General features: G+C 37.4%; 1 protein-coding gene across 5 annotated transcripts in view; it reads left to right on the top strand.

Moving 5' to 3' along the window:
- Window positions 1–13211, top strand: part of ZNF407 (zinc finger protein 407) — a 387393-nt gene that overhangs the window by 30732 nt on the left and 343450 nt on the right. For 4 of the 5 annotated variants that reach the window (XM_086372549.1, XM_086372550.1, XM_086372551.1 and 1 more), the window contains exon 3: window positions 4930–5044. In XM_086372549.1, the coding sequence (XP_086228675.1) occupies window positions 4930–5044 (115 nt within the window). Of the gene's footprint in view, window positions 1–4929; window positions 5045–6143; window positions 6426–13211 lie in introns of those variants that run through there. The other variant, XM_086372553.1, reaches the window with a different exon arrangement.

Below are 13211 nucleotides of genomic sequence, written 5' to 3'. Positions count from 1 at the left end.
TTAGTCAACACTTTTCAAAGTTAATATGTCCTGGGGATTTGGTTTTCATGGAGGTAGCACTTGATTTAGTTTCTGTGCTGTCACATGGAGTGTTCCATTTTAATGTTCAATTTTTAGGTAGTTTTCTTTTTGAAACTTTTTTTTGTGTGGAAAATACATAAGCCACTATTCTAAATTTATGTAAAAATTCACTGCACTGTTTCTATAAACCTGCCATACATTCTTTATTTTAAATAGACAGCTTTTCTAAATCATTGTGCTCTGCTTAGACAAGTTCTGTCTCCATGGTTGAATTTATGAGTGGATTTGAATAATAAATTCACATTTCAATGAACATATTTTCATTAAAACTGTAAGGTTTATTTTACTGTACTTTTAAATAATGGCTTATTATTAAAGCTATACTTTAGATTCATGCAGTTTTTGAAACTTAGTGCACGGTTATAAGGAGGCAGACAAAAGAGTATGAAACATTGTTAGTAGTTGAGGGTGATTAAAGATAGATAAAAGTTTTTCATTGACAAAAGTAACAGGGCCACTAGCAGAAGATTGATCTAGGTAAATATACACATTGTACTCTGGATCTCAGCTCTTCTCAGGCAGTAGAACCACTGCTGGGGAATAAGTTCAAATGCAGTTATTTGTTGGCATCATTATCGTCTCTGCTGGTATCGTGTTATTGCTCGGTTCCTGAAATGATATGGTTTTTAGAAACTAGGCTCGTTCACATGTGCAGAAAGTAGGTACTTTCTTAGCATGCCCTCTTCAGGCAGATAAAACTGAGTAGAAGTAAGAGGAAGGTGCTAATGGAGCTCTTTTTAGAATTCTTTATGCAACTGTCTGGTCAAGACATGTTGCTCATAATTGATGTGTCCATTACTTGAATTCTCTTGTAATTATAGTCAATAAGTCTTGTAAATGTGTTAAAGCTCACTAAAAGCATACAAATTCAAGAACAGAGTAAGGCTAATAATTTAAAATAATCAATGTAGGCATTTCAGCACTTAATTTCCCTTGTGTGTTGATAGCTGATCATTCTTAATCCATTAAGATTTATTTAGTCGTTTACAATGCAAAATAGGTTTGCACTGGTCACTTGTGCCATTTGAAAATGTCCACCAGGTTAAGTGCAGAATGTAGTCCATTAGTCTTCCTTGACTATATGTATTAATTGCATTTAAAATCAAGTTAATGTGGATGTGAAAGTGAGGTAACTATCAATATGTGACAAAGTAACCCTACTTATATAAGTTACATCATTGATTGTAACATTTAGTAAAAGTTAGCATACTTTTTAACAACTGGTGTTGGGCTTATCAGCAGGAACATTTTTATTGTGTTCTGAGGCACCAAAAAAAGCTGTGTTTCTGAGTACCCAATGTCAGCCCGCATTTCAGTTTTGCAAGTGTTTTTTTGGGAGGAGGTTGCTCTCCAGGTTTTAATCCAACTTTTTCCCCCCCTTGGGGCATTTTAGCGTGAATTGCCTCTCTGATTCTTTGCTTATATCCATGAGATAGTCATTGAAGGATGGTTATTAATGGCTGACTGGAAGAGGGCTTATTCTTCCAATCGCTGTTTTCATATTTTGTGATTTACTATATGTTTTATGTAACCTTTTCTTCCCACCCTTAAGACGATAAAAGCAGCACTAGAAGAAATAAATGAGTTTTGGTCATCAAGGACTGTGGGGAAAGCCTCCCGACGCTTGCTGGTGTGCAGTCCTCGGCACAGCAGAGGAGGAGTGTCTCCTTGGCCTCTCAGGGTGAACTGGGGAGAGTGGGTTGCTTTCTTCCCACCCTGTCCGGGCAGCGGGGCTTTAGTTCCGCTCATCAGGCCCGAAGACTGTCTGAAGCCCATGCTTTCTGTTCCGAGCCGCTCTCGGGTGCCGTTGGCACAGTCTTCATATGGGAAGACGGGGAGCGGGTGGCTTCACTGGGAGGTTCTCACCTCAGGGCTGGTGCGCCGGTGTGGCAGCCGGGTCAGCGTGGGCAGAGCAGCTTAGGGGGACTCCGCCTGTGCACGGCCAGCGCAGGGCGCCGGGGCGCGGGTCTGCTCAGGGCTTCACGTCCGGGCTCTGCGTGGCGGCGGCGCTCAGTGTTTTGTTGATGGAGAAATAAGCAGGTGGATGGGTGAAGTGTTCAGTGTCGGGAAGGTTGTGGAGTGGAGAAGCTTTAGGTGATGGGTTGAATCCATCTTCCTTGACTCTCTGACCTAGTCTTTCTGTGATTTTTCAAGTGTCACGTCAGCGTGTACATAGGGGTTGACCGTGACTGAAGTTGAGGGAGGCCAGTGCAGGCCTGAGGAGAAGCTTAAAGTCTTTGGAATTCTGTAGGTAAAATTGTAAGAAGGTGCCAGAAGGCTAGAGACCCTCTTCATTTATCCCTTTCAGCAAACCTCACAGACCAAATTAAAAAAAAATAAAGCCAAAAACAAAAACCAAGGAATGGGATGGTTTAATAATAAATAATAATTTACTTATTTCTAATAAATATGTATTTAATAATCTCAGTATGCCTAAAGTGTGATAGTGAAAGTGTTAGTCACTCAGTTGTGTCTGACTCTTTGGGACCCCATGGACTGCAGTCAACCAGGCTGCTCTATCCGTGGGATTCTCCAGGCATGAATACCGGAGGGGGTTGCCATTTTCTCCTCCAGGGGATCTTCCCAACCCAGGGGTTGAACCTGGGTCTCTTGCATTGCAGGCAGATTTTTAATTGTCTTCCCCAGGGAACCCTAAGGCAAATTTAAAAATATGAGGTTTTACAAATTTTGCCTGATAAATACTATGCCTGGATTCATGTTGGGATGGTCCTGGCAAGTTTAAAAATGGAAACACCATCAGTTAGGAAAAAAGTGGGGACATTTCTTGTTTTCTTATACAGGAAATGTGACCTCTAGTCTCCAGTATTAGAATTTTCATGGCACAGAAAGGAGATGTTAATACATCTCTTCTGTGCATAAGATACAAAAAGTACTCAGGGCCTCCGTGATTTCTGCATGGAAACAGTCAGCAAGGTGACTTACGTAGGTGTTGTCAGCGCACCAGCAGTGATGGCTGAAGCCCGAAGGAGCGGCAGCCTCTACCAGGGAGCCCTGTGCCTTAGGTTGCAGGCCCCTGGGCTCCATGTCTGGACTCCTGGGGTGGAACTAGAGGGCCTGAATCACAAGATACTTTGAATCCTTTCACCAAAATTGTAACACACATGTTGAGAGAGCTTTATCTTTTTGTTTAGAGCCCTGGTGTTCTTGTTGATTAATAATTTCCTAATTACCTTACCTTTAATGCAGTGTAATTTAAAGTGCAGGTAATTGATTCTTCTCACTCTATTCTTTCACAAGCCCCTTTATAGAATTCCCTGTCGAGATGAAATGTTTCCAAGTAGTGATAGGCTTAGTTTCTTCAGAATCATTTAAATAAACTGTAGTTTCTAATGTGACTGATAGAATGGGATTGCTGTAAGCTGCAGTCTCAACCTGCTTTTGACATTTAAACATATAAAGCTGACTAGATATAACCATTCAGGTGCTAAATATATTTTACATCTACTTCTCAGAGTAGAAATGGAAGTATTAAGAGATCTGGCTTCATTGTCATTGAACTGTGAAATATTCAACCTTGTCTGCCTGTGCTTAGTACTGTTGACTTTTTTATTTCTGTTAGAAGATTAAAATTAAATGCTTCACTTTTTTTGTCAGCTTTTGGGAATTAAATTGAAATTTAAGACTCTAAAATTTTTTACTGAGTGCTTCAGTTTCAACAAAGTATTCTGGGAGGATTTCTTTTCCCAAGGGCATTGCACCAAGTTCCATTGATCAAAAATGATTTATTGCATTTTTTTATTTGAGCTCTTTTTGTGTATTAAAGTCCACATATTTCACATTCTGTCTGACTATATTAGAAGAGGTACTTCACCAAGTAGGTACTATATATGCTATGAAAAATTTGGAAACATTGTAACAGTTTTAAACTGATTTTTAAAAACATGATTTTGATTTATTTGAGGATTTAAAGGTTAGAATTAGAAAATGGTATATTCATGTTACACTTTGAGAGTGTTGCTTCTTGTTAATATGGGTACTGATAATCTATTAGTACCTATTTGCCAGGTAGAATCTACCTGTTACTGACAATAAGTTTGTGGACTCTGAAATAATTTTGTCTACTCATGTTTGAGTATAGATTAATCTTATTTCTTTAGGAAATTAAAAAAAAAAGTTGATACTGTGTTGAAATTTTTTGTTGAAATACTTGTACTTGAAGTCAATAATAGCCAGAATGTCAGTTCTTCTGATTTGCTGAATCATCACAGAGTTTTGGCTCTAAAGTGATCATAAAAGCAAATAATTTATTCACTGTATATTCTTATACTGTGTGCTATTAAAAGTAATATAGGGAATAATTTGCGATAAATGTCAGGAAAAAAATCTGAAATATCATTATTAATGTGAATAAATTCAAAGCTGCAGAAATATGAAGGAACCAGGATGTGGCCACTGAGAAATTTATTTGATAATAAATATATTTTAAAAGGTATCAGCTACTCTATAAGCATTTATGTTTTAAAAATGTTCCATTTAAAATGTTGAGTGACTTTAAAAGCTATTCTTATGAATTGTAAGAAAAATATTTGAAATTATTTAGCTCATCTTATCTGTTAATACGTAGTACTGCTCAAGTGTATCACTTTTGACTTTAAATTTTAGAAATGTTGAAAGTTAAAAATACTCATTGAAACATTTTAAAGTCTTATTAATGGAATAATTATGAAATGCATGTCTGTTCAAGTTAGAAAGGAATGCAAGTGTTCCGTTTTGGGGACAGAAAATTGTAATTAGACTATAAGTAAGATTTAAGATCTAGGCCTCTTTTAAAACTATCAGTAATGTATTATTCAAATTCAAATCATATTTTATGTTAAATTTACTTAGGATCAAAACCATTCAAGTGCAAGATATGCCATTTTGCAACAGCTCAGCTTGGCGATGCCAGAAACCATGTCAAAAGGCACCTTGGGATGAGGGAATACAAGTGTCACGTCTGTGGGTGAGTAAATTGAAACCATCTCTACCGTGGTGAACCAGGAAGCACGTGCGGGATATCCATTGTTTCAGGATTCAAAACTGATATGAGTAAGAGTGGCTAGAATTATGCATGCGTATCCTCCTTTCCATTGTTATGGTAAATTCCTTAAACACAGTTATGACATTCTTCTCCCACTTCTAATCCTGTGCTGAAGATGAGCAATTTTATGGGCTACAAGGTCAATTTGAACCTGTAATCTGTAAATTGACTAAATTATAGGATGTTCATTCACATTGCCAGAGAGAACTGTAAATTCCATTTAAAGACATAAAAAAATACATAATACAGCTTTAGGAGTGTATGTGTATGTTTTTTCTCTTTTCCTATACTGCTCTAATTTTAATCGCATTAATGGTTCTTTGGATCCATTGGACATATTCTATAAGGAAAAAAGCAGAAAAAGATTTCATTTCAGAGACCTGATTATTGAGGCTTAAAAAACCAGTGTATAAAGTATGTTTTTGTGTCACTTTATTTCAAAAGTTGTTTTCCTGTTTTAGTTAATGGCTCTTTCCTCTAAAGAATCATTCACAATGTTTAATTGTCACTCAAATGTCTTACATTTAATAGGAAGCACTGAGATGCCTTAATGTAAAACTTAATTAATTTAGCAGAAATGTTTAAAAGGCTTTAAAATGCCATGACATCTATGGTATATCATAGGACATTCAGAGCTGGGTTTTTAATACCTTACTTCTGATTATAAGTATATTTTAATGTTATTATGCTAGAGAAATGAATTAATAAGTGCATCATATAAAAACACTTTATGTGAAACCTGAGAAACCTGCAGTTCTTATGGTTGGTTCACAAAACACTTCAGATTCAATTAAATTATGCGACGTGCACATGTTATATTAGGTTTCTTTTTTCAGTGAAAGATTCTTCTGGTTAGCACTACTGTATAAATACCTTTTAAGTCACAAACAGCTTCTGTTTTTTAATGGACTGTGCATTTCATCCTAGGATGCAGCTGCATTTTTTGACCCTTGAGATAGTTTTTACAAATAACTTTGCAAGCAGTTTTATTAACCATGGTCTGTGATTTATTCATTGGCAGAATTGATGGTTCAATGACTTGGAGCTAAAGTAAATGAAGATGAACCTTTGCCCTGAAGCCCCCTGAAGATCAGTGGGAGAATGAGTTTTGTTGCTACTGATTTTAGCTGCAAGGGTCGAGTGCCAAATGGTGCATTTTAATTGCTCCAGGTCTTGGAATTTTAAAAGATATCTCATTTCTGTTTTTACCATGTGAATTATAGCAAGGAGGAAGGCCCAGACTGTGGTGAAGATTTGCTATAAGTTGGCAAAAACAAAATAAAACAAAACAGTTTCTTCCTCATTTCTGGGAAATAAGTAAACAGTTTTTGCATACTATATTATTAGAAACCTGATTCCATTCCTTTTTTATTTGTGTTACCAAGACCTGGGAAGAGAAGGAGAGACTTTCAGAGAGCAGTTTCCGACACACGTGGTGTCAGAAAGAAACCTGACCGGTTGGCTCTGGGTGTGTGATTTGAGCACTGCGCTCTTGCTTAGCTCATTGCTCACAATGTACGACTGACGTGTTGCCCTGTGGTTTATACAGTGATTCCCAAGTAGATTCCTGAGTAGAGTTGTAAGTACATGTAGGTATGTTGAGTTTTATGCTGCTGTCATAGAGGTCTACATGTGTATGTGTGCATGTGGAAAACGCAATCTAGATTCCCAAACTGTATCTCTTAGAATTACAGTAGTTGTTGAATTTTATTTGACCAAGAAATAATAATTCTTAATTTGTTTAGGTAAAATTTGACTTAAAAGTCACATAACAATAATTTGTACAGGGGAGACATTTTTACAGTGAAGCTAAAAGTTCTGAAGAATTTCGGTAAACTGAAGAATGCCTATTGAGGCTGTGTAGTTGACACACAATAGTAGTGAGTGAAATACCCTTCAGTGCTGAAGACAAAGTGCCATAGGTTGTTCTGTGTTTCATGTGTTTCAAAGGGACAGAGCAGTATGCACGTTAAAAACTGAGGTAAAAAACGTGAACAGAATGAGAACTGGCTATCAGGGTCGTGGCAGTAGGGAGCACTGGTACATTCACATCACTGACAATGTCGATTCATTATCATTGATGGCTAAATAATCTTAGAAATGCTCGGTGGGCCCATCCGTTCCTGAACATAAGCAGCTCATGCTGCATTTCTTCATTAGCTTTAATTGCTATCAATTTTACCTTTTAAAAAATCATGCTTTCAAAGGTGAAGTGATCTTTCAGGAACATTAGGTCTAATTTTGTCACAAACAGAAGGCCCTGCCCTGTGTCTTCTTTTCCTCAGTAGTTAGCATCTTAGTGTCTGTTTTAAAATTTTAGTCATAATCCTTTCACTGTTTGAGTTGTAAGAAAGAAACGGGTTTTCAAACAGTTCTGATAGAGTTATAATATATGAAAACAGTGAAGCAGGCACACTTTTACAGTGAAATTATTACTCACATTGTTGTACTATTTTTCCTTAGTAACCTCTTGAAAAAACCTGATATTTTATGGTGAAATTGATGAAAACAACAAATGGTGCATTTTGTTGAATTGAGCTGAGAATTAATATATGTTTATTTATGTGATTTTTTTCATATCTTTATTTAAGAAGCTTTTGGATGCTCAGCAAATATGTATCATATATATATATATATATATATATATTTACTAAGACTTAATTTAAGGGTTGTGCATTAGCTATTCCCTTAATAAAGACTTCCTTTTAAACTTTTAATTTCCACTGTTTGAACCTACACTCATCTTTGAATTTTTAAGCTCAATTTTAACATCTCTCTCCCCTTCATCGGCAAATCTTAGCTACAGCTTATCGTGGATTTAAGTTATTTGACAGAAGAAGCTGAATGGATGAGATGTCTAATTTCTAATGCTGGCTAGGATTCAGAGCTCAGGATTTAAGTTTTGTTGACCCATGGTTTACATGCTTATGTCGGGGTATAGGTTTCAAAATGTATTGCTCTGAACTTCCTGTTTTAAGAACATGTTATAGATAACTCATTTAAAAGCCTTTCACTCTATTTTCACTGTTAGGAGGAGCAGTTTTTGAATTACAGTTTCTTAATGTTTTTCTTACTTCTGAGCATGACCTCAAGAGGAATTTTATAGAATTTAGGTGAATTTTATAAATGATGGATAGTTAAAATGAAAATGTGCCCCAGGTTGGACATAGGGCTTAGTGGGGGAGGAAATAAAAAAATAATAGAAAGCACCTTACATGTTGGGAACATATGTTTAAAAATAGGTAGACACATTTTTACTAAGTCCATGATCTTTACCTTTGTTATTTTTTAGTAGTCAAGAGCTTAAAATCTCAGTGGCTTAAGAGCATCATTATGGAAACCATGTTTTGTTACATTCATTTAAATTTATTTTGATAATCTTTTTCTCCATGTTTGTACACACATACAGGCACACACACGTGTATATATCATACTCTCAAGTATAAATAGTATTTATGGAGTGCTGTGGTTTAGGGTATACTTAATTAACATCCATTTCATTTGTTGAGTCCAGTTTCATGAGATTGCTCATCTCATATTTATTACTCCCATTGTACAGATGGCAGACTTGAGAGTTAAAGTATTTTTAGTGGTAGAGGTAAATTATGTGGTAGTAATGGTAGATCCCTGTTTCCTTCCTTTTAACTGTGCCTTTTCTTTATTTCTTTGCTTTTGTGATATCTGTTGTTTTAGTTACTAATTTTAATTTGTACTTATTTTTTTCTCCCTAGGTTGTTTTCTCTAGCGTGTGATAACTGTACTTGCTTCCTTCCAGCCCCTAGCCGCTTTTGTTTTCTGCTTTTCTCAGACTTACATTATTTTAAAAAATTGCTTGCACTGTGTTTAACTTTAACATTCTTGTATTCAGTCTCTTTCTCTTTCTTTTTTCTGGTCTCTCTCTGTTTCACTTTTCTCATATTAAAAAGTTGTTTTAAATAATTTTATTTTTCCTCGTTGTTCTTTATGTGTTGATTCATTGCGCATGAGTGGTTACGAATTGAACATGTTAGTATGACAGAAATAATGCCTAAAAGAGTGAAGATTTTATTGTCTTTCCATTAGAATGAGAGGGGTAAAATTGATCATCTTGGGTTTTTGTTTTTCCTTACTAGTTACTACAAAAAAGAGTTACTAGAAAATTAGCAAGTGGCCTGTGATTTCAGGAAACCTGGGAGATGAAGCCTAACTTTTTATGCCATTATTCGCAAAGACCCCAGTATCCATGATTTAGGGATTATGTAATTTTCTGACTGCGTTCCCTGTATCTAGTCTTGAATCTTGTATATGGAGTTAAACAGTTGAGTAGTACTTACCTAGTCAGGAGGGAATAAGAGCATTTACGGAATCTGTCATCTCTGGTTCATGGAAAGATTATAGACATTTTCTATTGTATATTAATGTGCTTATGAACTGTTTATTCTCAGTTGGCTTAAGAAGCCTTAAATAGAAAGTTACTAATGCAGTAAAACTCCTTTTTTTGTGTGTGTGTGTGTGGCATTACCTAGTTTTTGTGCATTAGAAGGGATCTCTATGTAGATGATTATAATGTCACTTTCTGACCTTTGCAGCTTGAATAATTGTAAATCATTGCTTCATAGCGTGTCAGAGAATGTCTGTACTAGGCAATTAAATGGCAGAATATAATAGACCAAATTATTGCCTGTCATGTTTTCAACAACACAGTTAGTATTTGAGTTACACTTAATCATTACGTGCATTAGCAACTTCATTGGAATCCAGCTTCAGGCTGAGCATGAAGTACATTACATTATTTAAACCTCTAATGGTACAAGTCATTTATTTGTGTTGAAGTGTACAACATGCAGAGTTTCATAAAGCAAGGAACACTTGAGAGCTTAATTTATCCAAATCAAAGTCTAAATGCAGATAAACACAAGTGGCAAAAATTAGTAATTTTTATAGGCTGGAAATATTTAAAAATACATGGTTGTGGGTAATTGTAGGCAGCAGGAATAAATTAAAATCACTATTTTTAGTCTGCTTTGAGAACTAAAGCTGTGTATACCTAAATCATTAAAAGCACCATAGAATTGCATTTTTAGCTGAACAATTAATTACAGCCATCATATCTACAGATGTATCCAAAGAAAATAAGCTTTTCGTTTGGCTGATTGTTTTGGTTAAAGAGATATAGAAAAAAAGAGACAGAAAAGCTTTGTTTTATATTGTGTCACACATTATGCTTGTAACAATATGAAGGGTAGCATCTCTCAGTTTTGTAAAAATCAAAATTAACATTCAAGTACTCTTATTATTCAGGACACATTACATGTTTTATCTCTATAATACTTTAATGCTTTTTGTTTAATGATATACTTTTGCTTTTAGTTTGAAAAATCTAAAATTCCCATGTAATGCTTATTTTCTCTCTCCCTGTCAGTGAGGAATAACCACATTTACACTAATGGTTAGTGTATTTTTCTGATGCTAAAGTCCTTGAAATACCATTTAAATAGTGAATGGATGTTAGTTTATATTTTTTTTAAACAAATCACCTTTATTTTGAAAATCTAAGAGATACCATAGTAATTATATTAAAATAAATCACACTCTTTCACAGATATGATTATAGGAGATTTTCCAGTGAGCCATTTTGTGAACCCAGGAGAGCATTGAGGGCAAGGTTAGGAAAATGGAGAAGAAGCGGAAGAAACCCTCTCCTGTGTCTCCTCACAAGGAGACGAGAGCTTCTGTGTCAAACCATGTCCTGTGCTCCTCTTTTGTGATAAGTGTTTTCTTGCACTTTTGCCTCAAAGAGTCGGGTCATAGATTTATTCCAAAGCAGTAAGATAGATCAACTCGTAAGAAAATAGCAATAGAATACACATTGTCCTTTGTTGGTGTCATGGTTGAAAACATTGACCTCTGTCTCTAAGGTCTTTTGCAGTGAAGAAGTCTTATCTCAGTGACTTAAGTAATTTTTGCTTTATTTTCATTTTAAAATGTTCCATGGTGACTCTAAAAACCTGTTGTGGAATCAGGGGATTCTTTATTATTTCCCGGGAGTGAAATGCAGGAGGGCAGCTACTCCCCTCGTTTTCTTTGCTTGTCCTGTGCTTTCTTTTTATTATTATTAGCCTGTTTTCTCCCTCCCTCTTCCTGTTCATGTGTTTCTGAAAGTCCTTTGCTTTCCACAGGGCTTTGCCCTTTGATTTGTCCAAGACTGAGAGGCGTTGGAAGTGTAGGTCGGAGGGAAGCACAGTCATGACTGAAGTGCTCGTTCATCTCCTACGGGGCATGTTCTTGAGCATCCTCTTCAGTGGGCTCAGGTGGTGCAAGAGCCCTGTGGTCACGTGCTCCATGTAGGAGACAGACTTGGAGGCGATGTGAGAGCAGGGCATGGTGGTCCACAGTGGAGGGCTGCCTGGCTTTGCTGGGGAGCACCAGCAGAGGCTTCATTCAGAGCACAGGTCTGAGCTTGGTCTTGAAGGATGCAGGGGTATTTATATACAAGGCAAATCTGGACATTTTTTATTAGTGAGAACAAAAGAGCAAAAGTGATGAGGTATGGAATAGCGTGGGATATTAAGAACACTGCAAGAAATTCCTGGAGTTTAAGTGGCTAGATGGGATGAAGCGGGGGATTTTTTTTTTAAGTATTAAATATTTATGGATCATCAGCATGTGCCAGTGCTGTTAGTTTTTAGGGTGAAAAGATCAAAACAATACCTGCTGCAAATGGATGGAGAAAGCTCAAGCAGAGAAATGGCCCAGTCTTTTCTGAATCTTGTTGCTGATTCAGAAGATGTTTCATCCGGTAGGTAGCACTGCTGTGAAGGTGAGTGGGGGCTAGCCAGGGAGCCAGGGGTGGCGCGTCCCGTGCAGGGCCTTGGGGATGCTCAGCCAGGGGCACAGCAGGTTCAGGAGCTGCCGGGACCCCAGCTCTGCCCCAGGGGGGATTGCAGAGGACAGGGGACAGGTGGCCAGGGCCAGGTCACAGAGCCGTGCCCTGCCCCTGTGCTGAGTGCTGGCGTTTCCCTCTGCTTTCCATCACTTTTTATTTTTCCCTTGTCTGTCTTCCTACTTTTCTGGACTGTGAAATAGGCAGTGAAAGGAAGAGGCAGAGAACCCAGTAGGCGGTGAATGACTACTTCAGAATCAAGGGGCATAGGTATCAGCCATGGGGAATTATTTTTAAGAGAATTTCATTGTTCATAATTTTAATTAGGAATGCTATTGATTGTGGATAATTGTAATGGACCAGGTTAATACTGGTTCCATATAACTTTATGCAGCATATAGTTCCAACTAATTAGAAGGACACACAGTTACATGGTCATTCTGCAGGTGTCCACATGCAACTGGTAATGTTGAAAACACATGTTAGAATTGCGTTTGCATACACAGTTCATCTGGCTGGGCAGTGTGCGTTGGACAGGAAACCGTCAATTCAAAAAAAAAAGTACACATATACACTGTTGAGTAATGGATTGTATTCTCCTACTTCTTAGTCCTTGGGTGTGTGTGTGATCAGTCGCTTCAGTTGTGTCCGACTCTTTGTGACCCCATGGACTGTAGCCTACCAGGCTTCTCCGTCCATGGGATTCTCCAGGCAAGAATACTGGAGGGAGTTGCCATGTCTTGTCCAGGAAAGTGAAAGTGAAAGTGAAGTTGCTCAGTCGTGCCCGACTCTCTGCAACCCCATGGACTGTAGCCTACCAGGCTTCTCCGTCCATGGGATTTTCCAGGCAAGAGTACTGGAGGGGGTTGCCATTTCCTTCTCCAGGGGATCTTCACGACTCAGGGATTGAACCTGGGAAGATCTCTTACGTCTCCTGCATTAGAGGAGGGTTCTTTACCACTAGCACCACCTGGGAAGCCCCTAGTTCTTAGGTACTTTTCTTATTTCCAAGCACATAAATGGTTTCTGTGCCAGCGGGTTCCATCTCCACACCCACCGTTTTCACTCTTCCCCGGAGTTCCTTTCTTCCCCTTGCTGCCACTCGTTTTAGCATTTTACCAAAAATGAGTACAGCATCTTTTTTGTCTAAGTGTTGGAGTGCCAAGGAAGAACAGTTCCAAGCATTGTTTAATGCTACTCTCTTGATATATGAATTTTTAGAAAATT

The sequence above is a fragment of the Bos grunniens genome, chromosome 24 (assembly GCF_055505025.1).
Source record: "Bos grunniens cultivar Pamir isolate PY7600 chromosome 24, Bosgru_T2T1.0, whole genome shotgun sequence".
In the NCBI taxonomy this organism is placed as follows: Eukaryota; Metazoa; Chordata; class Mammalia; order Artiodactyla; family Bovidae; genus Bos; species Bos grunniens.
This window is presented reverse-complemented; position numbering and strand designations above follow the sequence as displayed.